Here is a 27177-nt window from a genome sequence, read left to right on the forward strand (position 1 = left end):
CACATGGCAGATTTACTTATAACTTTTTTTTTTTTTTTCCGAGATAGAGTTTTTGCTCTTGTTGCCCAGGCTGGAGTGCAATGGCGTGATCTTGGTTCACTGCAACCTCCGCCTCCCAGGTTCAAGCGATTCTCTTGCCTCAGTCTCCCGAGTAGCTGGGATTACAGGCGCCCACCACCACACCTGGCTAATTTTGTATTAGCCAGAGATGGGGGAGAGACAGGGTTTCTCCCTGTTGGTCAGGCTGGTCCCGACCTCTGGTGATCCGCGCGCCTCAGTCTCCCAAAGTGCTGGCATTACAGGCATGAGCCACCGCGCCCAGCCCTACTTACAACTTTTTAAAAAACTGCCAAGCCAATTTCCAGAATGGCAGCACCACTTTGCCTTACCACTGGCGATGTCCCAAGCTGCTCCGCGGCCTCAGTGATACTTGGCACTTGTTAGTAGTTTTTACCTGAGCCACCTGGCAAGTGTGCAGTGGCACCCACCGCGATGCTGGCCAGCCCTTCCTTGACAGCCATTCCTTTTCGAGCCTATTGCCATCCCTGTGCCCTCTTCGGTCAAATGTCTGTTGCGGCTCTTGCCAATTTTCTAACTGGAATGTTTGTTTTCTTATGGTGGAGTTTAGAGATTTTTGTATATCTCCACCCACACAACCCTGAACGTCCACTCTGGCACCAGGCAGCTGCTGCCCATCTGGCTCCCCGCCCTCTGTTCCGCGCGCCCCTCCAGCTCGGGGGTCCCCTCGCCTCAGCTCTCTGCACCCCTGCTCAAAAGGGTCAAAGAACCCTCCCCCTGCCGTGTGTTTATCCCGGAGAGTGACAGTTTTATCTTTTCGGGTCGTAAACAGAACTGAGGGAGAAACTGGCTGAACAAAAGGAAAATGAGGAAGGAGTCCATGAAGGGGCTTTTGGGAACCTGTATTATCCTCCTCGGGCTCCGGGGAGGCCCCTGGAAATCAGGCAGAACGAGGGCGCTGGGACCCCCCCGAGGGGAGCGGGAGGTCGCGCGTCTTGCAGCGGTTCCCGGCGGCCATCGCTGCGGACACGTCCCGAGGAGGGAACCCAAGAGGGCGGCGGGGTGGACTCGCAAGCTGAACGTGGAAGCGACTCCAGCCGAGAACCCCGGGGCCTGGAGTGCACGGAGGCGTGGGGGAGCGTGGGAACGGCGCCGTCAGCTCCCGAAGCCCGGCCGTGGGCGCGCGGGCGAAGGCCTGGCCCCCGTCGGGAAGGAGGCTCCGAGGCGCCGGCTTCTGCGCCCCACGCAGCGCCGCTCCCAGAGCCCGGGCGCTCTGCAGGCGCGGGCGGGACCCCGGCCAGCGAGAACGCGAAAGCCACGCGCGGGCGCAGCCCAGGAGGGGAGGAGCGGGGCGGGGAAAGGCCTGCTTTTGCATCCCGGCCCCGCCCCCACTTGGCCACCGAGGCGTGCAGTCCTCCCGAGGCCCAGAGCGTCCCGGAAGTTCGCGCCGACTGGGCGGAGTGGGGCGGGGCTGGGCACTTCCGTCCGGCGCGCGGCGGCCTCCTCCCGCTCGGAAGGTGAGTGGGTGCGGGCGGCGGCGGTGGTGGCGGCGGATCCTGGCGCCTGGGACCAGCCCAGTCCGACCTCGTGCGCCGTCCTCCGCGGTGCAGCCCTGCCCAGCCGGGCCGTGCGGCCCCTGCAGCCGCCGCTCGCCGTGACCTTGGCCTCGGGCCAGGCCCGGGGAGCAGGGTGGGCTCCTGGGAGTCGCGGGGCAGCAGCGGACCGCCCCACCCAGTGGCCCTGGCGATCGCGGGTGTCCGTTCGCAGGGCGCCTTTCCCAAGCACCCGGTGACGGCCGCTGTCGTCATCCCCACTTTGCAGATGGGAAACAGGCCCGGAGGTCCCGCCGCCCGGGGGCGTGGAGCCGCCGGACCCCAGCGCCGCACCGCCGGGCAGATGCTCTCTGTGCCGAGCTCCCGGCGATCGGGTCCGCTCCCACGGGGCTGGTAACAGAGGGGCAGAGGATGCTTCCCCCGAGCCACTGGCAGGAGTGCCCCTCCCCCTTCAGCCTGGCGCTCAAGAGTTTGTGCGTCCCTGAGGGTGAAGGGGCGTCCCACCCTGTGACGGCCGCCTCCGCTCAATCCTGGGGGCCACGCCAGGGTCGGGGTGAACGAGTAGGCCCTTTTACCAGATGTCCCCAGTAAGTTGACTAAGTAACTTGAGATGTGACTTTAAGGTGGAGGACCTGCACCCAGTGGCCACCTACCTGGCGACCCGACCCTTCCCATCATTAGTGGATGGAGGCTGGCCCAGAAGGCCGGGCACTGGGGTGGCGGCCGTGTGGGAGCTGCCTCTCCTACTTCCTCGAAGTAGGCACTGCTGTCCTTATATCTGAGTCTCCGTTAACTTTTGTCTATTTTTCCCGTTCCTTTCTTCACTCCCTGCCCCAGATTAGGATTTCCTACTCTATCACAGTATGAAAGAAAAGTCACTTCTCACATTGGACTCATACCATTTTTGCAAAGCAAACAAAGAAGTATCTTGGAGCCCTGAGTGAGTCTCCCAGCGCTGCGGAAGGGCTGGACTAGGAGATTCCAGCCTGCAGCCTCTGACAGCTCTGTAGGGTCTGAGGAAGAGGGTTCTCCTCTCTGGAATGCCTCTCTTTTGCTGTTCAGGAAAAGCCTTGTTAAGATTTCCTCCAAAACACTCGTGCACCAGCAAGCATGGTTCGGTTTTCAGCCTTCCCACAGGGCCAGCAGCTGAGGTTTTTCTGGAAGACTCTCTATGCCTTTCTCTGGGGGAGGGATGATGCCACGGGTTGGAAGGAAATGCCAGAGCCTCCGCTGGGACAGGAGCTTTGCTTCAGCCCCCACAGGTGTCTGCTGTGCTGCCCAGGTGGTGCCTACTTCCTAAGCGCTCCTTCCAAAGCATTACTCCTTTTGTTGTTGTTTGAGACAGTCTTGCTCTCTTGCCCAGGCTGGAGTACAGTGGCTGACCTTAGCTCACTCCGCCTCACGGGTTCAAGTGATTCTCCTGCCTCAGCCTCCCAAGTAGCTGGGATTACAGGTGCCCACCACTGCACCCAGCTAATTTTTGTATTTTTAGTAGAGACGGGGTTTTGCCATATTGGCCAGGCTGGTCTCAAACGCCTGACCTGGTGATCTACCCGCCTCGGCCTCCCAAAGTGCTGGGATGACAGGCGTGAGCTACCACACCCAGCCACTCAAAGCGTTAATCCTTACTGAATAAACGTGCTAGGTCCCCTGACCACTTCACCTCAGGCGTTATGTGTCCCTGTGGGTTCGCCCACCATCCTTGCTCCTCCTGGAGTGGATAAATCTCCATCTCCCCTTGGGGAGCTGGCATGTTGCCTCCTCCTGCACCATCCCCCCACATTCCTTTCAATCCCCTCATCTGCCATGATTTTCATTTTCCCCAGGTCCCAGGTGTGACACCTTCAGCAGGTCTCAGGGAAGATGGCAGCCCTAGGGGACGTTCAGAAGTCCCCTTCTGTCCCCTCCCCTGTCAGTCTCTCATCACCGGGGACACCTGGAGCCCAGCATCACGAGCCTCAGCTTCACCTCCATGGGCATCAACATGGTACTCACCCAGCCTGCTGTGTACCCTCCACCCAGCATCCCCTGCCCTCATGTCCCCTGCCCCGTCTCCTCCTGACCTGCCACCCTGGCTGACTGAGGCACCTCCAGACACCTGTATGCAGTGCCTTCAGCAGCTGGGGTTCCCGCACCCTCAGGCCAGGGGCTGGGCGTGGGTTGGGTTGGGAGAGCAGTGGTTGAGGCTGGGGCCAGCCTGAGCTCTGGCTCCCTAGGGATGGTTCCCCGCATTCTTTCTTTCCGGAGTTGCGGTATAGGAGGGAAAGTGGCCTCAAAATCTGCGTCCAGTGTGACCAGGAGCAAGGCGTGGCCCCTCTGTTTGTTGTCATTCAGGAAGACCAGGAGCAAGGCATCGCCCCTCTGAGTGTTGTCATTCAGGAAGTGCAGCAGCCAGAGTCCTTGCCAAGCTGGTTTGGGTGTGGTTCCCTGGACCCGCAGGGACAGAGGGCCGGCCTTGCTCCACCTCTGATGGTATGGCCTCGTGGTCACATGGCAGGCCCTGGGAGTTGAGGTGTGGGGGAGTCCCAGCCCCATGGTGCCCCAGGCTCTGCTCCCTCTCAGAGGTCAGGGATCCTGAGGCTCCATCTCTGCTGGATGTTCCACAGGAGGCCTGGCCTCACGGCCCTCGTGGCCCAACCCAGCACATGAGCTGCTGACAGCAGGGGCAAGGCCCCACATAGATCAAGCCTGGAGAGCCTGTGTCTGGCCCAGGAATGGGGCGATCTGGCACAGGGTTCTCCCTCTTGGGGAGTCAGCATCCTGGTGGCTGAAGGGACCACTGAGGCTTGTGGAGAGCAGCTGCACTGCATGGGGCCGTCAGGTGGGCACTCAGATGGGGACAGAGAGGCCAGGGGCTTCCCCAACGAGCCAGGACCAGGGTGGGTTAGAGGAGCAGGGAGCCAGGCATCCACTCCCCCGAGGAGCAGGAGCCTGCAGCCCTGCCATCTCCACTGCTGTGTCCCAAGCAACTCCCTAGGGACTGTGAGGAGGCTGGGAAGGGGCGCCCGTGGGCTGCCTGGGCTGCCTGTCCTGGTGGGCCTGGCCAGGGGCTACCTGGAAGGATCCCAAGCCCCAAGCACACACTGTGGCTGGGCCTGCAGCCAATGCCCCTGAGGGCCGTGCTCCTCACCCCTTATTCAGTCAAAATCTCAGGGCCCGCCCTTGCCCTCTCATGTCACCTGTACAACGACTGAGGGACGTCCTCCTGTCCTGTTACCAGTGGGGACACGGAAGCCCAGAGACAAGGCCAGGAGGCCAGCAGACTCAGGGCATGCCCCGGCACTCCCGCCCCCGCCCCAGGCCTGGTGAGGTGTGACTTCTCCAGCGGGATAGTCTTCTTGGGGAGGGCACAGCCCAGCAGATCATCTTAGCACAGGACACAGGCTGAGGGGGCTGCAGGCCAGGTTCTGCAGGATACGAAGCTGATGTCCAGGCAGAGGGTGGGCCTGGGGAGCATGGAGGGGCCTCAGGCTGGGCCCCCTGAGCCTGCAGGGTTGCACTACCCCCAGCCCTGTCTCCACCAGCCGTGGGCAGTCAGGCCCAGAAAACCAGGCATGAGTCCCCAGCCCCATAGGCCTGGAAGCCTCCTGGGCACTGAAGCCATGTCTGAGTGCCCTGAAATCCCCAGAAGTTTTGCCCCATGGGAGGGAGTGGGGGCTGCACCAGCAGCTTCTGCGCTCTCCCTGCTGTACCAGAAACGGCATCCAGGGAGGACAGACCAGCTCGGCCCTGAGAACGGCAGGTGTGGCTGCTTCCCCCCAGCAAGAGATTGTGGCAGGAGGAGATTGTGGCTGAGGCACAGTGGGGCCTGGGGGCAGGTAGCCAGAGCCAGATAAGGGGGTGGCCTTCATCCCCTCTTCATGCTGATAGGCCTGGTGTAGAGCGAACGGGGCCAGGCCACAGCAACAGGCGGCCTCTGTCACAACTTCCAAGCGCTGGGTGAAGGCAGGGGCTGCTTCCGGGCGTTTCCAGCGTCCTATCTCCTTGGGAACGCCCTGGGGCCACAGATTCCTAGGCAGAGGAGGCCTCGGGGTTTCCAGAAATTGTCCAGGGCTGTCCTGCCAGTTAGGGGCCAAGCCAGGACTTGGAGCCGCAGCCTCCCAACTCCCAGACTGCACTGGGCCAGACCAAGGTTCCCGGGGCCCACCCCAGGCACACGTGGTCACCTCAGGAACCTCTGGTGGGTGCCTGGCTGGGCATGCTGAGCCCTGAGCTATGAGGTGTTGGGGAGCAGAGGAGATCCTGAGGAGGAGCTGTTTATCAGTGGGGAGGGTAGTGAGGGGCATGGGGAGCGGCCGGGGAAGGTTCTCTGCGGTGGTTCCTGCAGACATGAAGCTGGGGTCCCACAGCAAAGGGCTTGGGGCCATGGCCTAGCCCAGGCCTTGCAGAGCAGGGAGACCAGGCAGGTGGGAACAGGACACAGTTCCTCATTTCCGAGGACCTCCGTGGTCCCCACAGACACGCAGATCAGGAGCTGGGCTGGGCTTGGGGGACTGAGGGTACTCAGCTCCTGAGGGATTGTGTTGTGCCCCAACGGCACGCCCACCAGAGCCAGCACTGCCTGCACCGGTTCTGGAAGGTTTGCCCAGGGGTCCTGCAGGTGGAGGGGAAGTCTGTGGGCAGGAGGAAGTGAGGGAGGGGAGGCCCAGGACCCTCGGGGGCTTGCAGTCCTGTGGGGGTTACTGAGTGCCCAGGCTGGTGGGGAGGACCCCATGGGCAGGGCAGCGGCACCCCACGACAGGCAAAGCATCTTTCCACATGGAGTGCCTGGCCCTGGCACCTGAGATCTAGACTCTAGGTGCCCACTGACCACCCCCCAGCGCCTAACTCACCTGGTCCGGGCCCAGGCACACAGCACTTGCTGTGCCATTTTATACACAAAGAAAGGCCCCTCCGGCCAGGAAAGCACCCACCTCCACCTGTCCCCAGCCGCGCACGGCCACCTCGCCTCCACCTGGAAGACCAGCCCCAGCAGGTGGCAGCCCTGGTGTTTCTGCACTTCGGGCCACCCTGTGCCTGTCCCAGCACAGCAGTGGGGGGGCACTGGCTGGGGGAGGGATCAGGGAAACTGAGGCGGGGGTACTTCTGCACAGAGCCAGTGGGGTCGGGAGCAGGGTCTGGGTGTCCACCCTGCAGAGACCTGGCACGGCCCGGGCACAGCCAGCAGGTGGCAGGTGACTGAGCTTTGCAGAAATGGCCCGAATGTGGGCAAGTGTCAGGAGCCAGGGTTAGGCAGTGGAGTGACAGTGACCCATACTGTGTGCGGCCCGCCCCTGACCCTAGGCCACCCCCATCCTCCTCTAGAGAAGGTCCTAGGAAGTGCTTTGCTACATGAATGGGGCGGGTTCCCAGGGAGCTGGGGCCCATCCTGAGTCCGCTTGTTCCGCAGCAGGGTGGAGACAGTGCACACCACCTGGCATCATTTGACACTGAGGGTGTCGCTGGGCACCCGTACAGCTGGCAGCAGCTTTGGCGTGCCTCCTATCTTGGTAATGTCACTGGTCCTCTTAAAGTGACAGCCTGGGGAACATCCCGCCTGTCAGTGCCGGGGCGTGGCCCCAGGAACAAAGCTGGAATAGGGGTCACTTTCTTTCTCAAAGTGCTGCCAGGTCCCCTCCACTGGCATCCCAGTGCAGGGCAAAGGTGGCAAGGCTGTCTCAAGAGAGGTGATGCCCTCACCGCCCCCTCCGCGGGAGCACGGCGCTGGAGCCTGCCCTGCATTTGGCCATCTATAGAACAAGCCAGCTCCCCTGGCTGCCAGGGGATGGTGACATGGTGGCCACGAGCTGGGGGTGAGGGTCACAGCCCAGAGAGACCAGTGCCCCCAGGCCTGTCCCCACGTTGGGGAGCGTATCTGAAAGGCCTAGAGGTGGTTTGGGACCCCCCCCACATCCTGCTTCGGGGCAGCCAAGCAGTTGGACCCTCGGCTCCCGAGGAAGGGACGTCGCACAGCCGCCCCCACCTGCTGAACTTCCCAGCCCTTCATGTCAGGTCTGCCCTCACTCCTCAGCCTGGGCTCGGAAGGTCTCCCAGGGGCCGACCTGAGGGTGGGTGGGCGTGTCGGGTGATTGAGTGGCTGGCCAGGCTGGGGGGGTCCGCCCTCCGTGGTGGGCCAAGCTGGTCACCCCACTGCAGCCGGGGCAGGCCTGCCTGAGGCTGGAAAGTCCCATGAAAGGCTCACAGCCAGGCACTGTGTTATTAACATGGTGTGGACAGGAGCCTCTGCCCACCCCAGCCCTGCGTCTTTCTGTGCCCATCACTGCATTGTCATCGCTGGGGGCACCCAGACTCGGCCTTGTGGGGCAAAGAGACACCCCTGTCCTTGAGTACAGCCCCCAGCCACCCTACCTGCCGTGGGCAGAGGGTAGGTGAGACCCCCAAAGGGGCCTGGTGCCCCTGCCAGTGTGAGGAGAGCTGACTACTGGCCTTGGGCAGCAGAGCCCGCGCCCCTCCCTCTTGCATCTGCTCCTTGAGTGTTAAGGCCATCCCCCCACCCTGCCCCCACCAAGTCTTGGGTAGAAGGAGGGGGTCTTGGTCCTGGGTGCCCAAGCCTGGTGTGCCCAGGGGCGAGGGGCTCATGGATGGGCCCAGCCCATTCCTCAGTCTCTGCCTGAGGAAGCAGGGGGCCCGTACACTGGGCCTGCTGGGAACAGCTACCTCTGCTGTTTCTGGGTGCTCATCAGGTACATCGGAGAGCCCTGGAGGGACAGAAAGGCCTGGGGCCGAGGGAGGGAGGCTTTGTGAGGTACCTGTGTGGGAGCCTGCAGGGCCAGCACTTTGAGAGGCCACTCCAGAGCAGCACTGCAGGACAGCGGGCAGGGAGGAGGGCTGGCCACAGCCAGCCAAGGTGACAAAGCCGCCTTCAGCAGCAGGAGGACCACTTCGAAGCTACCCCAGGTTTTGGCTCTGCTTACTGGGCTGAAGGGGATGAGCTCCCAATGCTGGTCCCTGGAGGAGGAGGCTCTTGAACCCAGCTGGGAAGGAAGGTAAAGGGCGTTCGTGGCTAGAGAAGCCCGAGCAGCAGGCCTGCTACTGGGATTGGGAGGGCCAGGAGGTATCCTGTGTCAGGGCCACAGCCCAGGAGCACGTGGCAGTCAGAGAGGAGCAGGGGCAGCGGTCCGGAGGGTGGAGGTGAGCCCCAGCCTCCCTGCCCCCCAGGCTCCCTGAGCTCCAGCCCTGAGGTGTTGTCCCGGCCGTCTGAGCTGGATCTCCAGGACATAGAGGAGGTGGAGATCGGCAGAAACACCTTCTGGCCCGGTGAGTGAGCAGAACTGGGTTACTAGGTGACCAGAGCTCTGTGCGTGCCAGGCTCCTCACAATGCCCACCGCTGTGGCTCCCCCAATGCTGGCACCACCCCCTTCCTGGGGCCCCTTCTCTTCCCTGGCACCAGCTCAGCTCTGCCCTGTGGCCCCTCCCCCATTCTAATGCCAGTCCAGTCACTGATGCTTCCCGAGGCGGTGACTGCAGCCCATTGCCACCTGCCCCAGTGGCACCACGTGGACTCCTGCCAGCCCCAGCCGGACGTAGTGAAGCAGGAACTCCTCCCTCCCCTCCACCTGCCTCAGGCTGGGGCCTCTGGCTCAGAGCACCACTGTCCCCCCAGATCCACCAGAGTTATCCTGGGTCCCCTCCTACTGCATCCCCTAGATGGCCTCCCCTCAGCCTGACTGGAGCTGCGTCAATCCAGGTCCCCTGCACCTCCCCCTTGAGAAGCCGCCTGGGTTCCTTCCAGGCGATGTTAGTGATAGGCTGGATTTAACAGTGCTGAGCCCTCGCCCACACCTGGGTGGCCCTGGGGTGGGGAGCAGGTGTCTGAGGTCAGGTCCCTGGGAGGAGACCCTGGGCCAGAGATTTGCGTGGGAAGCTCCTGGGGTGGGCATGGGAGCTGGGCGGCAGGGCACTTGCCACCGAGGCCTGATGCAGCCCCATGAGGAGCTGTGCCCATACAGACCACATCCTCGGCCAGGGCTTGAGAGCGCCGTCTGGAGCTTTGGAGTCCCCCAGGTTCTGGGTCCTCACCAGCACTGAGTGCTTTCTCCTGGCTACGGTCTGTCTTGCCACCGTGGCTCCGTGCCCTGGCACAGCTGCTGTGGTGACTGTAATGGTCCCAGCAGCTCTGGGTCACCCTGCAACGCCCCCCACCCCTGTGTCTATGACAGCCCTTCCGGGTACGGCACCTGGAGCCCCTGTCCGCTTGTCTCCCATCCACTGGGTGCCTGGCCCCTCCTCGTCCCCTCTGAGCACCCCTGTCCAGCTGTGCTCTTATCCCCTCCCCGTCCCTCCGTGTCACGGTGGGGGCACGCGGGTACTATCCGCCTCTGCCGTTTCTCATTTCAGACTCCGAGCCCGAGCCGGAGCAGGCTCCACGCTCTCCCGGCTCTCAGGCCCCTGACGAGGGGGCGGGCGGGGCGCTGCGCAGCCTCCTGAGGAGCCTTCCCCGCAGGGCCCGGTGCGGCGCTGGCTTCGGGCCCGAGTCCAGCGCGGAGCGGCCGGCGGGCCAGCCGCCTGGGGCCGTCCCCTGCGCCCAGCCGCGGGGCGCTTGGCGCGTGACGCTCGTGCCGCAAGCAGCGGCCGGGCCCGAGGGCGCGCCCGAGCGAGCCGCCGAGCTGGGAGTCAACTTCGGTCGGAGCCGGCAGGGCAGCGCGCGGGGGGCCAAGCCGCACAGGTGCGAGTCCTGCGGCAAGAGCTTCAAGTACAACTCGCTGCTGCTGAAGCACCAGCGCATCCACACGGGCGAGAAGCCCTACGCCTGCCACGAGTGCGGCAAGCGCTTCCGCGGCTGGTCAGGCTTCATCCAGCACCACCGCATCCACACGGGCGAGAAGCCCTACGAGTGCGGCCAGTGCGGCCGCGCGTTCAGCCACAGCTCGCACTTCACGCAGCACCTGCGCATCCACAACGGCGAGAAGCCCTACAAGTGCGGCGAGTGCGGCCAGGCCTTCAGCCAGAGCTCCAACCTGGTGCGCCACCAGCGGCTGCACACGGGCGAGAAGCCCTACGCCTGCAGCCAGTGCGGCAAGGCCTTTATCTGGAGCTCCGTGCTCATCGAGCACCAGCGCATCCACACTGGCGAGAAGCCCTACGAGTGCGCCGACTGCGGCAAGGCCTTCCGCGGCCGCTCGCACTTCTTTCGGCACCTGCGGACCCACACGGGCGAGAAGCCCTTCGCGTGCGGCGCCTGCGGCAAGGCCTTCGGCCAGAGCTCCCAGCTCATCCAGCACCAGCGGGTGCACTACCGCGAGTAGCCCGGCGGGGGCTCGGGGCGAGGCCTCCTGCCTGCCCCCACGGTGAGCATTGCCCAGCACCGCATGCCATGTGTCCGGAATAAATTCTTTTTGATTGTTGGAAGTGGGAGCCGGCACCTGCCTGGGTGAGGCCTTGGGGCAGCTTCCCATCCCCGAGGACCCGCTGCAGGATGGGGTTGACGGGGCTGCTTCACCAAGACCTGCCACGCAGGGCCACGGGGTCCCTGGAGCCTGGCGGGCGGCCCGAGTGTCCTAGGGGAGGATCTGAGGCCTGGAGGTGTCCTGACTTGCCCAGAGCCCGGAAGTAGTCAGGCTTTTCTGACGCTGATACCCCACCATCAACGCGGGGGGCGCGCCCAGAGCAGGAGGTGAGGACAGGGCCGCTCTAGAAGTGCCCACAGGCCTGGCCAGGCTGCCTGCCACCTGGGCGAGGGATGTCCAGGAATTCGGTTCCCTTATGTATTTGGGAAGCCTCTGCTTCTGTCCAGTGCCGCAGACTCTTCCCCACGTGCCCTCTCAGCTCTGCTGCCTCCATTCAGCGGGGAGCCTGCTGGGCAGCAGTGGCCCGGGCCTCCTCTGCATCAGCCCCTTGCCCTGGGATGTGGGGGCCCAGGGTGTTCAGGTCTTGACAGGTGTGGGCTGGTACAGCTGGGCCTGCCAGGCCCTTTTCAGAGCTGCCGGGACACTGCTTCTGGGCAGGGGAGTCTGGGCCACGAAGTTCTGAGAGAGCTCAGCTGGGGGTGGCCTCAAGTGCTGAGTGCCAGTGATTCTGCCAGCGCCTTCTCCCTGCCCTGTCTGTGCCCTCTGGTACAGCTGGCAGACCCCGGAGTCCAGCCTGGCTCCTCCGAGGCTGCCCCTCTCCAGGTCTCACCTCCCCTCCTGCTGTGACTCGTCCAGAACCCCGGGTCTGGTCCCCAGATGTGTCTGTGGCGGGCCTGTGAGGTCACTGTCCTGTCGAAGACGAAGGCTACCGTGCCCGCTTTTTGGCGGTGCCTGCGGAGGCCTGCGCAGTGCGCATCTGATGTCAGCCCCAGCAAGCCATTTTTCCGGAGAAGAACCCGGAGGCTCCGAGGTGACCCGTGGCTTGCTCGAGGTCACACGATCAGTGACGGCACCAGATGAATCCGAGCTCCCTGACCAGCCATCCACCCAGACCCCTGCTGAGACAGCGGGACCTCGTCGGAAGCCCGGGGAACGCGGCTGCCCAGACTGGGAGCCCGCAGCACAGGGCCCTGTGCCACCCCTTGGGGAAGGCGGCCCCAGGCTCCGCCAGCCCCCGCCTCCCTCTCCAGGCCATGCCCTGGGGGCCCTGTGGACGCCCCACTCCGCCGGGTGAGAACGAGTTTAGGGGTGCGGGCTGGAGGTCAGTGTGTCTGTCCGAAGTCAGCTGGGAGGCAGGCGCCTACTTGAGGCGTCCGTGCTGGTGTGCGGTGGCCCTTGGGTTCAGACTGTCGGCCTGAAAGGTAAGGGTGAGAACGCCTGCATTCTGCTTGTTCAGTAACACGCGTGGGCAGCCAGGCCGAGGGGCTGGCTCTGCAGGGACCGCCCCGCGCGTCCCTGACTCCCCCGCTGGACTCCCGCTCGCTGCGACCGGAGAGAGCCCGGCGGTCCTCCACGCCGTCCTAGACAGTCCCGGAAGTGGCCGCGGCGCCGGGAGGGGCGGGGAGGGGCGGGGCCAGGTGCACTCTCCGCAGCACGCACGAGACTCGAGCAGCGCCAGCTCACGGGAGGCTTCCCAGGGGAAGGGAGTGCGGCGCGGGGAGTCCGGCAGGGCTGCTCCTCCGCGCCGGGTCGTAAACCCTCTGCAAGCTCTCTGCGTACCCCCTCGTTGGGCAGGGCCCGCGAAATGGGCTGAAATGGCATTTGCGTCTTTCCCAGTGTCCTCAGCTCCTTCTCCAAGCCCGCGGGCACGGGGCTGATTCTCGAACGTGCCATCTGATCCACTCGACATTTCCCGGGAACCCCAGAGCGGCCCGGCAGGACTTTTAAGGGCATTTTTCTACCTTGTGGTGGCTGCCGGGTATATCAGCGTGTAGTTGAACAGGACATAATATTCCTGAGCCCTCCTGGGACGCCTGCGACCCTGAGCTGTGCTCGGCCTCTTGGTCACGGCCCTCCCCATCCTCCTTCGATTTGCATCACTCGAGCCGCTTGTCCGGGCGGCCGCCCCCGGGGCTGGTTCGGAGCCCTGTCCCACCCCTACCAGCTCTGCCCCCGAGAGGAACCTGGACGCAGACCACCGGGAGCATCTCCAGCTCAACGGCCAATCTCCAACCCACACCACCTCCAAACCCACACCACCACTCCTCTCCCTCCTCCGACCCAGGACCTCGATTCTCAGCCTTCGCCCTCTCCCTCCTCCCGGAAGTGACCGGGGATCTTCCTAAAGACCCGATGGTATCCGGGAGCCCAGGTTTGGGATCCGCCAGCCCTGATTCCATACCCCACACTTATCCTTCCTCACGGAGCTCGTTTCTGCCTCTGACAATGGAGGAAGCGCAGCCGGGTCGGCACCGCACATGGTGGTTGGAAGGACGGCATGGGTGGGGTTCTCTGCACAGTGCCAGGCACGCAGCAAATCCCCATAAAAAGAGCTCCTGGAAGGGCTCTGTCGACAGTGTGAGTGGATAGTCTTAGCAGAGGACCACCTGAGGCCTGGGTTGGTCACAGCAAATGTGAGGGACCAGGAAAAGGGGTGCATGTGAGTTTTGGAACCCAGGAAATGATCATCTGTATCTGGCACAGTATCTGTTTTTGAGCCCAGAAGGAACTAAAGGCCCTGGAGAGGCTCTGAACCCTAAAGCACTGGACTCGCAGGAAGAGGTCTTCTGAGGCAGCTTCCTGCGGCCCCAGACAAGCGGAGAGCCAAGTGCTGACCTAATCGTGGCCTTGGGGGCAGGTGTGCATGCCCATGGATTAGCAAATAAAGGACCAAAATGAGCTTAAGTTTGGACCCTTTTCAGTTCACAAGGCTTTTTATTTTTACATACATATATGTAGCATGGGGTATTGGCTAAGGAAGTCGACCTTGGAATTTCAAGCCCAATTCTACAGTTAACTGTGAGGTTGGATGAGTTATTAATCTCTGAATCTGTTTCCTGATTAGTAAATGATGCGTTAGGGTTCTCCAGAGAAACAGAACCAATGGTGTGGGGTGGGGGAGGGCAAGAGAAAGAGGGTTATTATCAGGAATGCACTCACAGGGTTATGGGGGCTGGGCAGTCCCAAGACCTGCAGCTGTCAAGCAGAGGAGCTGATGGTGTGAGTCCCCGTCTGAAAGCCAGCAGGCTTGAGACGCACAAAGAGCTGATGTTTCCATTCAAGTCTGAAGGCAGGAAAAGACCTAGGTCCCGGTTCAGTCAGGCAGGAGGAGATTCCCGCCTTGAACTCATTGAATGAGGCCCACCCACATTATGAAGGGCACTCTGCGTCACTCAGTTCACAAATTCAAATGTTAATTTTATCCAAAAACACCCCCACAGACACACTCAGCACACACAGTGCCACTACTTGCTCTCAGATTGCTCTCCAGACTGGGGGAACCAACTGACAAGGCTCCCAGTGCCCCCAGCTAAGAGACTACCTTCCCCGTAACTTTTCAGCATGTTCACTTGATTTTCTAAGCTTAACAGACTTGTAATATTACTTTAATCGCAAACAAGGCTCTGCTGTCCCACGTGCTTACTTTGCCACATGGCACAGTGTGTGTCACAGACGCACTCTTCACAAGGACAGGTCCAGACCTGTGTCAGTCACTGCTTCATCCCAGCACCCAGCACAGGGTCTGACTCATGGTGAGCTGTGGACAAATGTGCACGCAATTAACGACTTGTTACTGCCTCAGGGTTCTCTTTTCCAGATGTCTAGAGCAACTCACATTTATTCGCTCCTTATTTCAGACTGGGAGAAAGGGCCTGAGCAGAAGGATCAGAGTTCAAAGGAGGGGACACAGCGCCACAGAGGCAATGCCTGGAGCACCACAGATTGGGGATTGGGCATGTACTCGGGTGAGGGTGGAAAGAGCATGAAAGTCAGGGTTCAGTCAGAAGACAGAGGCCTCGCCAGTTATTTCAACAGAGAGGATTTCGCATCATGAATTACTATGTACGAAGTGGCTACCGAAGGAGCTGAAAAGAGAACTCTTAAGTATCTCAGAAGCAAAAACTGCAGAGAGCAGCTGCTACACTAGGGTTGTGGACACAAAGAGAAGAGTGTGGAATTATTGGGATCAGAAAGCCTGGGAACTAAACCCCTAAGGAGAGGGCTTCGCAGGTCTCTGGTCCCTGATCTGGCCCCGAGAGTGGGGCCAGACCCCCGAGGCGGGGCGTCGCTGGCTGCGGTCTGAGGTCCTCCAGCGGGGGGGTGATGAAGCTGCTTCTGCGAAGTTGGGAACCCGCTCCCCGGTTTTAGCAGCCGCGGAGGGAAGTGCTCCCGCCAGGGCGAAGCAACAGAGTTCGCAAGACAAGCAACCAGGGAAGCAAACAGACCGGAAGTCTGAGGAAAAACCGGAAGCAAACCGGAAGGAGTGTGCCCCTCCCTCCTCGCCAGCCTCGAGCGCTTTCTCTGGCGCCCCTAGTGGGAAAGCCTAGCATGGCTCCAGCTGGCCAAGCAGAAAAAGGTTTGCGGAGACCAGGCCAGCCACAGAGGTGGAGCTGAGGGTCAAAACCTCCTGCCTGGAGCAGGAGGGCAGAGAGGCCTTGTACGTTCGAGCGGATTCATAAGATAAATGCTAAAGGGCTCAGATGGCTGAGATGAGATTTTGTAGAAAAACCTGGCAGTGGTCAAGTGCAGCCAGGGCTTCAGGAGTCCAGCCTGGTTTGTAAGTCTCCAGGAGCCCACGCGTGGCCGCGGGTGCAAACTGTCCCAGAGCTCAGAGCAGCCATGCACGGGAGAATTCCTCCCAGAGAGAAACGCCGTGAATATGACTTCCGGGGACACGCACAACTGGTGGAAACCGTATGCACGTAGTGTGCATAGGTGAGATGTAATGGAACCCTGGAGAAGCACCTTGTGAACGTGGGAAGGGCTTTGCACATGCTCAGGCTCCGCTGGGGATCAGAACATTCTCACAGGAGAGAAGCCAATGAGCGGCAACGGACGTGGCCACACCTTCGTGGAAGCACTGGTCCTCAGGCATCAAAATGGACATGGAGAGGCCCTGCAAATGTAATGACTGTGGGAACGCCCACCTCCTGAGTTCATGCTGCCGTGAGGTAGCGGACTGTGGATGCGGGCATGTGGAGAGGTCTCAGATAATCCCCACTGAAGAGGAACCCTGTGGATGTCATCCACGAACCAGAATCCGATAAATTGCACCAAGGGGCCCCACCCCCACCCCCTGTGCGGTGACCACAGCAAAACCTTTAAGCAAAGATCTCAAGCCCCGAAATGCCAGGGCCGTCACCAGGGATGCAGCAGGGAGTGAAACACCCGTCTCTTGTCTCACACCAAACCATAGCCAAGGGATTCACCACGAGGTGAATGAGGTGCGAGAGGGAGGATTCTGCAGGCGGAGACTGCCCTCGGGGTTGTGGCCTCAGAACGGGGGCCTTCTCCCTGGAGACGTGGACCCTGTTTCTTACAACAGCTTCTGTGCATCACCAGCAGGCAGTGCCAGTTGACACCAATCAAGGGATCTCAACACTCAGCCTGCACATGTGCAGATCCGCTGGGGAAACGCAGCCCCTCCCATCCTCAGATCCTAAAAGGGATAAGGCCTTGCCCATTAGCTGAGTCCAGGAGAACCTGGCTGGGACCAGAGGGTGAGAACCGACCCCTGCGGCTGCTACAGGCCCCATCAGGGGCCTCCCCACCCGGGGAGGGTTTCCTGGCAGTGTCTTTGGAGTCGCCGCATGTTTCTGCCCAGTTTTCACAGCCCACTCCTTCCTGGGTTCCGGCTGGGTATCTTCCTCAGAATGGCTCCACGCCTCGCCTGCCTGGTTGATGGAGGTCTCGCTCTGATCACATCCAGTTCCTGTGGACCACCGGCCACTCACCAGGCCGCTTTGCCTTGCGTTTTCTAGGGTCTTGTTTCATGGGGTCATGGGAACCCTCTCAGGGACCACCCAACTACCTGAGAAGCCCGCTGGAAAACGCGGATTCTCAGGCCCACCCCAAGGGATTCAGCAGGCCTCAGGGGAAGTCAGGGAATCTGGATTTAGTTCAGATACCCAAATGCATTGATCATGGGCCAGATTCGGGAATCTGTTCTCCTCCAAGCCCTCAAAGCAGAAGCTGCTGGCCGGCCCTCTGCACAGGCCGCGGTCCAGGCCCTCCTCAGACACCACCTGGACGGGCAGTTTGAGCCGTGGGACGCCCCTGCTTGGGCCAGAATTGGGTCCTGCACCTCCGACCTGCAGGGCCCAGCTCGGCCTCTGGGCCCTCTGGGCCTCTGGCAGACGCGCTCTGCCAGGCGCCCCCTGCCTCCGTGACGCCCCCTCTCTCGCTCCACAACGCGGCCCCATGCTGGATCACAGCCTCAAGACCCCTCCGGCCCCCAGCCGCGCGAGCAACGCCAGGCACGCGCCCGCCCCCGACCCGCCACCCTTGGGTTCGCGCCGGGTCCCCCGTCGGTCCTCTGAACGGGTCCTCCGAGCTGCCTAGAGCGCCCGGAAATGCCCTCGGCACGGGGCGGGGCTTGTGGGGGCGGGGCTTGTGGGGCGGGGCTTGTGGGGGCGGGGCTTGCGGGGCGGGGCTTGCGGGGGCGGGGCCGCGCTTCCGATTCGCGCTGCGCTCCGCGGGCTGGGTCTAAGCAGTGCCCTAAGCGCGGGAGCCGCCGGTCAAGCCTTTAAAGATCACAGTGTTAAACAGGTTTCTTTTTCCCAATAGCATTTATTCATACTCTTTGAAGAAATTTGGGAAGTGCAAGAAAAATAGAAGAGACAGAAATTTTCTCCTCAGCACTACGGGCTGGGGATCCCAAATCCAAACACCTTAAACTCAAGCCTTTGGAGCAGCCGACGTGCCGCGCACAGGAAATAGTCATTGGAACACCTCGGACTTCGGATGTGGGAATTTGGGAGGCTCAGCTGCTAACTACGGTACAAATATTCCCAAATCCAAAAAAAGGCCAAAGCCCCCCCACCTTTTTTTTTTTTTTTTTTTTTGAGACGGAGTCTCGCTCTGTCACCCAGGCTGGAGTGCAGTGGCTCTATCTCGGCTCACTGCAACGTCCGCCTCCCGGGTTCACGCCGTTCTCCTGCCTCAGCCTCCCGAGTAGCTGAGACTACAGGCGCCGCCACCACGCCCGGCTAATTTTTTTGTATTTTTAGTGGAGACGGGGTTTCACCGTGTTATCCAGGATGGTCTCGATCTCCTAACCTCGTGATCCTCCCGCCTCGACCTCCCAAAGTGCTGGGATTACAGGCGTGAGCCCCCGCGCCCGGCCACCAAAACACTTCTGGTCCCAGGCATTTGGGATAAGGGATACTCAGGCTGAACAAGGAACGTCTGTGCACGTTTTTAGCAGCTGTTGCTGTTACACTAAATAGACTCCGTGGTTAACTTGTCCCTAAAATAACCTTCACGTCCTGAGGTCTGAGATCTGCTGGGAGCAGTGCTGGAAGCCCTATTTCCCCACGCGAGAGAGGCGCCAGCATCCCTCATTTACAGGAGGAATTCGAGACTTGGTGAGGACGTCCCACAGCCCGGATTTGAACCCAGGCTTGGATTCCGAGGCCCACGTGCTTGCTCCACAGTGCCTTCTGCTGGCCACCTTCCCTGCCCTCAAAGATTGCTGTAACCAGAAGTGGATGAGCATTTCAAGGAGGAATGCTCCCCGCACAAGCCGAGGTGTTTGCAGGGTATGCCAGACTCCACTTTGGTGTCCCTGGAGTGCCCATGCCAGCGACCTTTTGGTGGCTGTCTTACCCCAGTTGGAACTGTCGCCAAGTGTGTCCCCATCGTGGGCAGAGGAAGAGAGGAAGTGGATTAGCGGCGTCAGGCCTTGAGGAGGTGCACTCGCACCGTCCTGCGCTACGGTCTCAGAAGCAGGAGGACGCTTTCCGGGAGCCGGCTGCTGTGGCACCTGCAGCAGTTTCAGCAGTTGGATAGCTCCAGCCGCTTCAACGCAGCATGCCAGGCCCCAGGTATGTCGAGGCGGAAAGCTAAGGTCCCCGCCCGATGGAGCCGTGCAGTTCCCCGCAGCGTGGGTGGAGGAGGGGGGACAGGTGTCCAGACGTGTGTGTACATGGGCCGGCAACTCCCAGTCCTTGAGTCTCAGGTGGGCAAAATCATGCCGCCACTGTGGCCCTCGTGTGCCTGACTCCAGGCAGGGCCTTCCCGTTCTGCCTCCCGGCACTCTGTGTGTGGCCCTTCTGTGAGGCTGTTGCCCCTCAAGCAGCCCCTGGGATGCGAAACCCCCTCGTTCACACGGCAGAGTATTCAGCCCAGCGCCTGCTGCAGAGCCTGAGTGAACAGCGTCTGGGTGACCAGAGTCACAGGCAGGATGCAAGTGGAGGCAGGCGGCCTCCGCGGACCTCGGTCCATGTGCCCGTCCAGCAGGACCCTGAGCCCAGCTCCCATCTGGGGCGAGGGCTCCGCGGTGGCAGGCAGGAGGGGCTGCATAATGAGCTCCGGAAAGCTCTAGAATGCCGTCTGTCGCCATTACACTTGACGGAGGGCGTGGTGAATAGCAAGGGCTTGGGGCATGTGGTTGGATTTTGGGTTTTTCCTTGCAGGACTGTGCTGAACCTGCAGCATTGGGAAGCTCTTGGCCTCTGCCCTTTCTCTGAAACGTGCCTCTTCTGCCTGGATGGCTTGGTCATTCTTTCCTCATCCATAACCTTGAATAGCTTCACCAAGATCCATGCTAGTGTCAATATTTTATATTAATTTTTCCTGGGATATGGTGCTCTTGATTTTTTTGAATTAGGGTATAATTTGCATAGCTAAAATGCCCAACTCTTAAGCACACGGCTTGACTGTTTACATGTTTACACTCTTGCTAATCCACCCAGGTCACAGCATGGAACTTTCCAGAGCTTCTCTTACCCTTCCTTTCCCCTCCCCAAGCTGATGGGTATGCTAGCTTCTGGAGGGCCCCGTCTGCCATCGGGCCTCTCCGGGGTGGATTCATCCGCCCGCCTTCCGCCTTCCTGACACTCCTCTTGCTCCGCGCGATGTGCTAGCGGTCACCCCATGTGGTTCCAAATGTCCGTTGGCCCCTTCCGGGCCGGTGTGTGGTTTCCGATTCTGAGTGTTTGCTTTGACCCCATTTTTATTGTTGGGGTTGTGTACTTCTCATGCCGTTTTCCCATCCCAAACCTGTGGTGTCTTTTCTGAGTGAGAACACCCTTGTGGCTACAAGAGCCCCAGAGTAGGAAGCCCAGCATTGGTGTGGCAAGGTTGGGTTCCCTAAGAGCCAAGCGGCCTCCCCACCTCAGCGCCCTTCCCAAACTCCTGCTTACACATCAGGACCCACTGGCAGTGCTGTTCGAGTCACTGGTCCCTGGTCTCTGCTTCTAATGAGGCCTGCATGTGCTGCTTTCCAGCACCTGGCAGGCGGTGCCCACTGTGCCTGTGTGTTTCTCCCCTTTCATGAACTCCCAGGGCAGCCCCTGTGGTGCTCTGTCCATCTTTGGGGGTGTCCCTGGTGCCCAGCACAGCAGGAGTGAATGTCCTGGGCCAGTTCTGCCTGACTGCAGAGCATGGAGGTGCCAGTCAGCGCTGGTCAGGCCGGCCGCTGGGTCTTGTTGTGCCCGCCGCTTCCTGCCACCCTTGCATTTTCTCCTCTTAGGGCCACTGGTGTGTCTCACCTGGAACCTTCTCACCAACAGCCCATCTGTTACTTCACAGATCCTGCCATGCAGGAGCCGTGCACAGCTTGGCTGAGGTCTCTGCCAGGGTCTCCTGGGGCTGCCATTCAGCTGTCCTGGGCTCCAATCTCCTGTGGAGCTTGAGGTCCTTCCCCGACCATTCAGGCTGTGGAAGGATTTCCATCCTGCGGCTGTGGGGGTCAGGCCCTCAGCCTCCAGGGGTAACTCAGAGGCCTGTGCCTCTCCTGCTCCTCCTGTCAGGAGACTGGGAGTCCTTCCTTTCCGTGTCACCTGTGTCCTGGCTCCGTGTCCACTTGCTTCAGTTGACCCATGAGACTGGGAGTCCTTCCTTTCCGTGTCACCTGTGTCCTGGCTCCGTGTCCACTTGCTTCAGTTGACCCACGGCCTCTTCTCTGAACAATGGTCCTCTTTCTCTGAGTTCTTTTTATTTTGTTTGGTTTGGTTTGGTTGGTTTGTTTTGAGACAGGGTCTCACTCTGTCACCTAAGCTGGAGTGCAATGGCGTGATCTCGGCTCACCGCAATCTCCACCTCCCGGGGTCAAGTGATTCTCCTGCCTCAGCCTCCCAAGTACCTGGGATTACAGGTGGACACCACAACACCTGGCTAATTTTTGTATTTTTAGTAGAGACGGGATTTCACCATGTTGGCCAGGCTGGTCTCAAACCCCTGACCTCAAGTGATCCACCTGCCTCAGCCTCCCAAAGTGCTGGGATTACAGGCGTGAGCCACTGTGCCTGGCCCAGCTGTCTTTGTTTTTAAGGGGTGCCTTGGTAATTTCTTCATCATACTTTTTTTTTCAGGGTAGCAGGTAAGGGACTCAGTGGATAGGCTCATGGAGACAGTCCTTGAAGGCCTGGTATTCTAAGACGCGGCTACTTTATTTTATTTATTTATTTTTTTGAGACGGAGTCTCGCTCTGGAGTGCAGTGGCGAAATCTTACTGCATCCTCCACCTCCTGGGTTCAACTGATTCTCCTGCCCCAGCCTCCCGAGTAGCTGGGACTAACGCAATCACCACTACGCCTGGCTAATTTTTTTTTTTTTTTTACGGAGACTGGGTTTCACTATGTTTGCCAGGCTGGTCTCGAACTCCTGACCTGAAGTGATCCTCTTGCCTCGACCTCCCGGAGTTCTGTGATTACACGCGTAAGCTCCCTCGCCAGCCTAGACTCGGCTACTTTTGGATCAAGAAATCCAGAAGTTTCTAGACTGTGAACTTGCTCTTTACCATGGACATTCACCACCTGCAACTTCCCAGGGGTTCTCTGTCTCGCCCCACACTGTGAGGACCCCCTTACCAAACAGAATTCCAGGGTGCTGGCTCTTCGCGGGATCTGGGCTATTCGCCGGCGTCCTGAGTTGCTTGGGTTCACTCCCCCACCCTCGTGTCCCTGCCTGAGTCCTGCCTTGTGTTTTCGATTCTGTTTGTCAGGGGCCCTAGCGTGGGGCTTCTCTGTGGGAGAGCAGGAGGGAAGCGGTGAGGGGCGATTCCGGAGGAGGCAGAGCCCCAGGTGTCCGTGGGAAGCTCCAAGGCCGGGCCACGGGACGGCCACCCTGGGCTGTGACACAGTCCAGCATCTTCGCTAAGGCACCTGCTGGAGGCTCCGCCTGGGTCCCAGGACCCTGACTGCGCCGGGCGGCTGCCAGCGAGGAGGCGGGGCCGAGGCGGGGGCGGGGAAGGAGGAGCGGGGGTCTGTCTGATGGGCGGGGCTTCTGGATGGGCGGGGCTGCCGACTCTGAGGTCTGAGCCGGGCTCCCGGCGGAGGAAGCTGACGACTCCTAGAGGCTCAGTGCGCGAGCCCGAAGTTGGGCCTGGAAAGGGGGCACCGCCTTCCCGGTTCTGGTGGATGGGGAGTGAGGGGAAGGACAAAAGCGGCACAGGGAATAGCATGACACGGGCCCGGGGCAGGGCGCATTTGGAAAGGGGCGAGGAGAGGACAGTGGCCTCCGGCACGGCGGCAGTGGGCCTGGAGAGGCAGTCGGGCCCCGTCGCGAAGAGCCTCCGCCCGGCGTAAGGAGCCGGGACTGTCTAGGAGGCAGTGGAGGCTCCCGAAAGCCAAGCGCCTCCCGCCCAGGCTCGCGTGCTTGGAGTACCGGAGACTGCAGAGCAAGCACGACGTTCCACCGGGATGCGGAGGGGAACGGTTATTTGTACTTCTACATCATCTCTTTTGGGGGTGTATGTGTGTGGGGGTGTGTGTGTGTTGTTGTTGTTTTTGCGACAGAATCTCTGTCACCCAGGCTGGAGTGCAGTGCTGATCTCGGCTCACTGCAGCCTCTGCCTCCTGGGCTCAAGTGATCCCCCCGCCTCAGCCTCCCGAGTACCTGAGACCACAGGCGCCTGCCACCACGCCCGGCTAATTTAAAAAAAATTTTTTTTACGTCTACACAGCGGTCTGTGTTGCTCAGGCTGGTCTGAAACTCCTGGACTCAAACCATCCTGCCTCCTCGGCCTCCCGAAGTGCTGGGATTACATTCATGAGCCACTGCGCCCACCCGGTCTAAGTGTTTTATTTATTTATTTATATTTATTTATTTTTTTGAGACAGAATCTTGTTCTGTCGCCCAGGCGGGAGTGCAGTGGCGCAATCTCAGCTCACTGCAAGCTCCGCCTCCCGGGTTCACGCCATTCTCCTGCCTCAGCCTCCCTAGTAGCTGAGACTACAGGCGCCCGCCACCACGCCCGGCTAATTTTTTTTGTATTTTTAGTACAGACGGGGTCTCACCGTGTTAGCCAGGATGGTCTCGATCTCCTGACCTCGTGATCTGCCCGCCTCGGCCTCCCAAAGTGCTGGGATTACAGGAGTGAGCCACCGCGCCGGGTCAAGTGTTTTACTTTTTATGTTTTACAAAAGCTTCTAATTTGTTACAAATAAACGTGCAGCATGTGGTGGGAGTGTTCAGGTGTTTACTGGTGCAGTGCGCAGGGAACGCGGTTCCAGGCGCGAGATGTGGAGGCCCAGAGGCAGAAGCCCCGTGGCGGCAGCGCGCGCAGGCGCGCAGGGGACTGTCGGAGGAGCAGGCGGGGACCTGGGCTCCCAGGGCTGTGCCCCCCCTCCCAGGTCCAGTTCCAGGGGCGCGTCTGGCCCTTTGTTGCTGTCTTATTAGGGTTCTTTCATGGGTGTCGGTTCTTAATTCTTTCTTTTCTCCCCATAGAGGGTCTACTTGTTGTAAGAGGGAAGAGTCCACACCGCAGGAGTACACTTTGCACACATGATGAAAAGCGTCACTTTTGCAGCATTCCAGCTGGAGATGCGTGACCTTCAGTCTGCGGCGGGCGGCAGGGCGAGAGGCTTGGACAGGAGGTGCATCTTGCCCGGGGAAGGCTGAACGAATGAGAGCTCGGTCCCTGGTGAGAAAGAGCCCAGAGCATGCGAGAGGCGGGCAGCAAAGGCTTCTCTGCAGCGGAGACGCGAGGGCGGCGACCTGCAGGGCGCTCCAAGCTCTCGACCCCAAGGAAGCCCACGCTCGGGACCCGCGTGCTGCCACAGCCCCGGGGGCCTAGAGGGGCCCGTGCGCCGAGCGGAGGACCCGGGACAAGCGCGAGGCGCTGCGGGGAACGGAAGGGAACGCGCGTGGTCTCCCCACCGCGGGCCTTCGACGCCTCCTGACACGTACTGCGGGCGCCCGGGTCCGGTCCTCAGTTGGTTCGAGCCGAATCCCGACGCGCCAACGGCTCGACCTTGCCCGCCACAAGGCGAGGCTTCCTGCCCGGCAGGAAGGACTCGGCTGGCGCCTGCGGGCAACCGTAGAGCTGAAGGCGCCGCGGCTGGGCCGTCCCGCTCTCCGGGGCCGCCGAGCGCACTGTCCTCCCGCGGCCCAGAGCGTCACCGGAAGTGCCTGGGGGGCGGGCCAGAAGTGGGGACTGCGGCGCTTCCGGCGCGCGGCGGGGCGGGGACTGTAGCGGGTGCAGTCCCGCTGTCCTGGATGCCGCGGCGACGGCTCTTCTTGCTCTGGCGTCGATTCGGGAGGGTCAAGGAGCGGCGGAGGGAACGGGGCTGGCACCGCCGTCCTGGCCGGCGCGTCCTGCACTCCCCTTGCAGCGCAGGCCCCAGCCGCTCTCGGGCGCGGCGTGGAGGAGGCGGCCCTGCAGGTGCATTCCCGGGGTGCCGACGCATGCGGGGCTTCCTGTGAGCTGAGTTCCCCCCGCGCGTCTTTAGGCCTTTGTAAGTTGTCAAATTTCCCACTGGCCCAGCTAATCGAGCCTCCTCCCAGCTGTGAACAGGAGAGCCTGTTACCTAATTCTTGCCGGTAAGGTACTTTCAAAAATCTGCTTCGAGACTAAAGAATTGCACTTTAAATACCTTTTTGCAAAATAGGCGGGGTCTCGCTTTGTTTCCCAGGCTGGCCGCCTACTCCTGGGCTCAAGCGATCCTCCCGCTCAGCCTCTCTGGCAGGCGGGATTACAGGCGGCTTAAATTAAATTTACTAATTAATTAATTTTTATTTACTTATTTTTTTAAGACAGGGTCTCCTTCTATCGCCCAGCTGGAGTGCAGTGGCGAAATCTCAGTTCACCCCAGCCTAGACCTGGGCTCAGGCAATCCTCCCACCTCAGCCTCCCTAGTAGCTGGGACTACAGACGACTACCATCACACCTGGCTAATTTTTTTTTTTGTAGGGACGGGGTCTCACTATGTTGTCCAGGCTGGTCAGGAACTCCTGTACTCAGTCCTCCATCCCGAGCCTCTTGAAGTGCTAGGATTGCAAGTGTGAGCCACAGCATCCAGCCAAATTACACTTCTTTTTTTTTTTTTTTTTTTTTTTGGCGGAGTCTCGCTCTGTGGCCCAGGCTGGAGTGCAGTGGCCAGATCTCAGCTCACTGCAAGCTCCGCCTCCCGGGTTCACGCCATTCTCCTGCCTCAGCCTCCCGAGTAGCTGGGACTACAGGCGCCCGCTACCTCGCCCGGCTAGATTTTTGTATTTTTTAGTAGAGACGGGGTTTCACTGTGTTAGCCAGGATGGTCTTGATCTCCTGACCTCGTGATCCGCCCGTCTCGGCCTCCCAAAGTGCTGGGATTACAGGCTTGAGCCACCGCGCCCGGCCCAAATTACACTTCTTAATTGCACTTGAGGTGAGACCCCCCCAAAAAATGTATTGCTTACTGGTTTTTCTTCTTGGTGAATTACATATTCATGATCTTTGCCAATTGTCCTTCGTTTCTTATTAATATATAGAGGTCTTTATCAGATAGGGATGAATATTTGCATTGCACGTATTTCCCCTTTTTGGTTTTTGTTTTTTTACATTAAATTTTTTTATGTAGTTAAATTTGTCAGACATCTGATGTCAGGCTTAGAAAAATCATTCCTCAGTCCAAAACTTTACCATTCAAATAATTTGTTCTTTTTTTCTGGTTTAACATTTTTGTATTCAAATCCTTACAACTACCAAGAAAATTTTAAAATCCATGGGAATTTCTCTAGCTATTTGAAGACTGCTGGAGGGCGTGAGCTTGCTCAGCATGGAGCTAGGAAGCTGTGGCCATGCCCACCTGTGCTCTGTGTCAGCCCTGGGTCGAGGGGAACCGACAGAGCCTGGACCAGAGTTCCCGGGCATCCCGCAGAACACCGCTTCTGGGAGTGACTGTTGAGCCAGGACCTTGATTGCCAGTGACAGGGGTGGGCCCACTTGGGTGTTGCAGCTCCCGCAGGGCCTATTCTGACCGTCTCCTCTGAAGGCATTCTGACCTCACTGCCCCGGCCCCTGTACCTACCCCTGGCTGCGATTTATTTTCCTTTTCTTTTACCTCAGCAGAAATTGTTCTGACTGCTGGCGTTCTGCAAGGTGGAGCCAGGAGGAGAGCCCCCAGGTGCCAAGGAGAGCAGTACCCTGATGGAGGCCCTTGCAGGTGAGGGGACACGTCCACAGTCGGGCCCAGAGTTCCAGGGCAGGAACTGAACAGGAATACAGGAAAAACACCATGTCTCGGTCACTGGCGCAGAGCATATACTGTGTCCTCAGGCACAGGGCGAGGGAGGGAGGTAAACGCAGGCCCATCAGATCTCTTGGGCATCTGTTTGGTGACTGTCTTTGCCAGTGAACTGAGAGCTTTTGGTTAGAAAGTCTGGCAGCCCCAGGCTCTGCCTCTGGGAAGGTCTGGCTCAGTGCTTCTCAGCCTTGGCACTGTGGCTGTTTTGGAATGGATGAGTCTTTGTTGAGGGGCCATCGTGTGCATTGTGGGAGGTTCAGCAGCACCCTCGCCTCTGCCCACTTGCTGTCAGTAGCGCCCCCTCCCAGTTGTGACAACCATAAACATCTCCACACATTGTCAAATGTGCCCTTGGGACAGAATCACCCACAAGAGAACACTGTTTTATGTTTTGGGGCCACCCTGAGAGTGTGTCACAGCGACGGGCGGGAGGTGGGGTGGGTAGTGCAGGCCCTGCTATGGGGTCTGGGATTGCCTCCATTGGAAAGGCATCCTCAGGGCCTGCAAGCTGGATCCAGTAGAGCTCCACCGTGTATGTGGCCCTTTCTCATTGTAGTTTTGGTTCTTTTTCCTCATAAGCAATACCTTTGAGTCAGTTCTTGAACTTCCAAGTCTGCAAACCACACAAGACCAGGGCTGGCCTCTGCCAA

At 60.2% G+C, this 27177-nt stretch overlaps 4 protein-coding genes and 1 long non-coding RNA gene across 49 annotated transcripts in view; 3 read left to right on the plus strand and 2 right to left on the minus strand.

Moving 5' to 3' along the window:
* GLI4 (GLI family zinc finger 4) overlaps nt 1–17690 on the plus strand; it is a 37977-nt gene extending 20287 nt beyond the window's left edge. For 4 of the 8 annotated variants that reach the window (XM_015146118.3, XM_077944250.1, XM_077944252.1 and 1 more), the window contains 3 exons: nt 3398–3558; nt 8730–8828; nt 9910–13763. In XM_015146118.3, the coding sequence (XP_015001604.3) occupies nt 3435–3558; nt 8730–8828; nt 9910–10817 (1131 nt within the window). In that variant the 5' untranslated portion in view covers nt 3398–3434 and the 3' untranslated portion in view covers nt 10818–13763. Of the gene's footprint in view, nt 1–1495; nt 2159–3397; nt 3559–8729; nt 8829–9909; nt 13764–17645 lie in introns of those variants that run through there. The other 4 variants (XM_077944253.1, XM_077944254.1, XM_077944251.1 and 1 more) reach the window with 4 other exon arrangements.
* The window catches only part of LOC144330881 (uncharacterized), a 44468-nt gene continuing 17313 nt past the window's right edge, over nt 23–27177 (plus strand). The window contains exon 1 of the mRNA XM_077944296.1: nt 23–2915. Within this exon, the coding sequence (XP_077800422.1) occupies nt 884–1810 (927 nt within the window). The 5' untranslated portion in view covers nt 23–883 and the 3' untranslated portion in view covers nt 1811–2915. The remainder of the gene's footprint in view (nt 2916–27177) is intronic.
* Nucleotides 13774–15313, minus strand: LOC144330891 (uncharacterized). Its single transcript, XR_013397511.1, has 2 exons — nt 14503–15313; nt 13774–14142 (listed from the first exon to the last, which is right to left on the minus strand). It is a non-coding gene; the product is annotated as an uncharacterized LOC144330891 (long non-coding RNA).
* ZNF696 (zinc finger protein 696) overlaps nt 17862–27177 on the plus strand; it is a 31308-nt gene continuing 21992 nt past the window's right edge. For 6 of the 38 annotated variants that reach the window (XM_077944276.1, XM_077944257.1, XM_077944258.1 and 3 more), the window contains exons 1-2: nt 24495–24845; nt 26353–26446. In XM_077944276.1, coding sequence (XP_077800402.1) covers nt 26431–26446 — 16 coding nt within the window. In that variant the 5' untranslated portion in view covers nt 24495–24845; nt 26353–26430. Of the gene's footprint in view, nt 18905–22331; nt 22746–23750; nt 23947–24494; nt 24846–26349; nt 26447–27177 lie in introns of those variants that run through there. The other 32 variants (XM_077944288.1, XM_077944264.1, XM_077944284.1 and 29 more) reach the window with 11 other exon arrangements.
* On the minus strand, nt 23416–26154 carry LOC144330587 (uncharacterized). The gene is made up of 3 exons (XM_077942792.1): nt 26090–26154; nt 24213–24864; nt 23416–23943 (listed from the first exon to the last, which is right to left on the minus strand). The coding sequence occupies exons 1-3, from the start codon at nt 26152–26154 to the stop codon at nt 23821–23823; spliced, it is 840 nt and encodes a 279-aa protein (XP_077798918.1). The 3' UTR covers nt 23416–23820.

The sequence above is a fragment of the Macaca mulatta genome, chromosome 8 (assembly GCF_049350105.2).
Source record: "Macaca mulatta isolate MMU2019108-1 chromosome 8, T2T-MMU8v2.0, whole genome shotgun sequence".
Lineage (NCBI taxonomy): Eukaryota > Metazoa > Chordata > Mammalia > Primates > Cercopithecidae > Macaca > Macaca mulatta.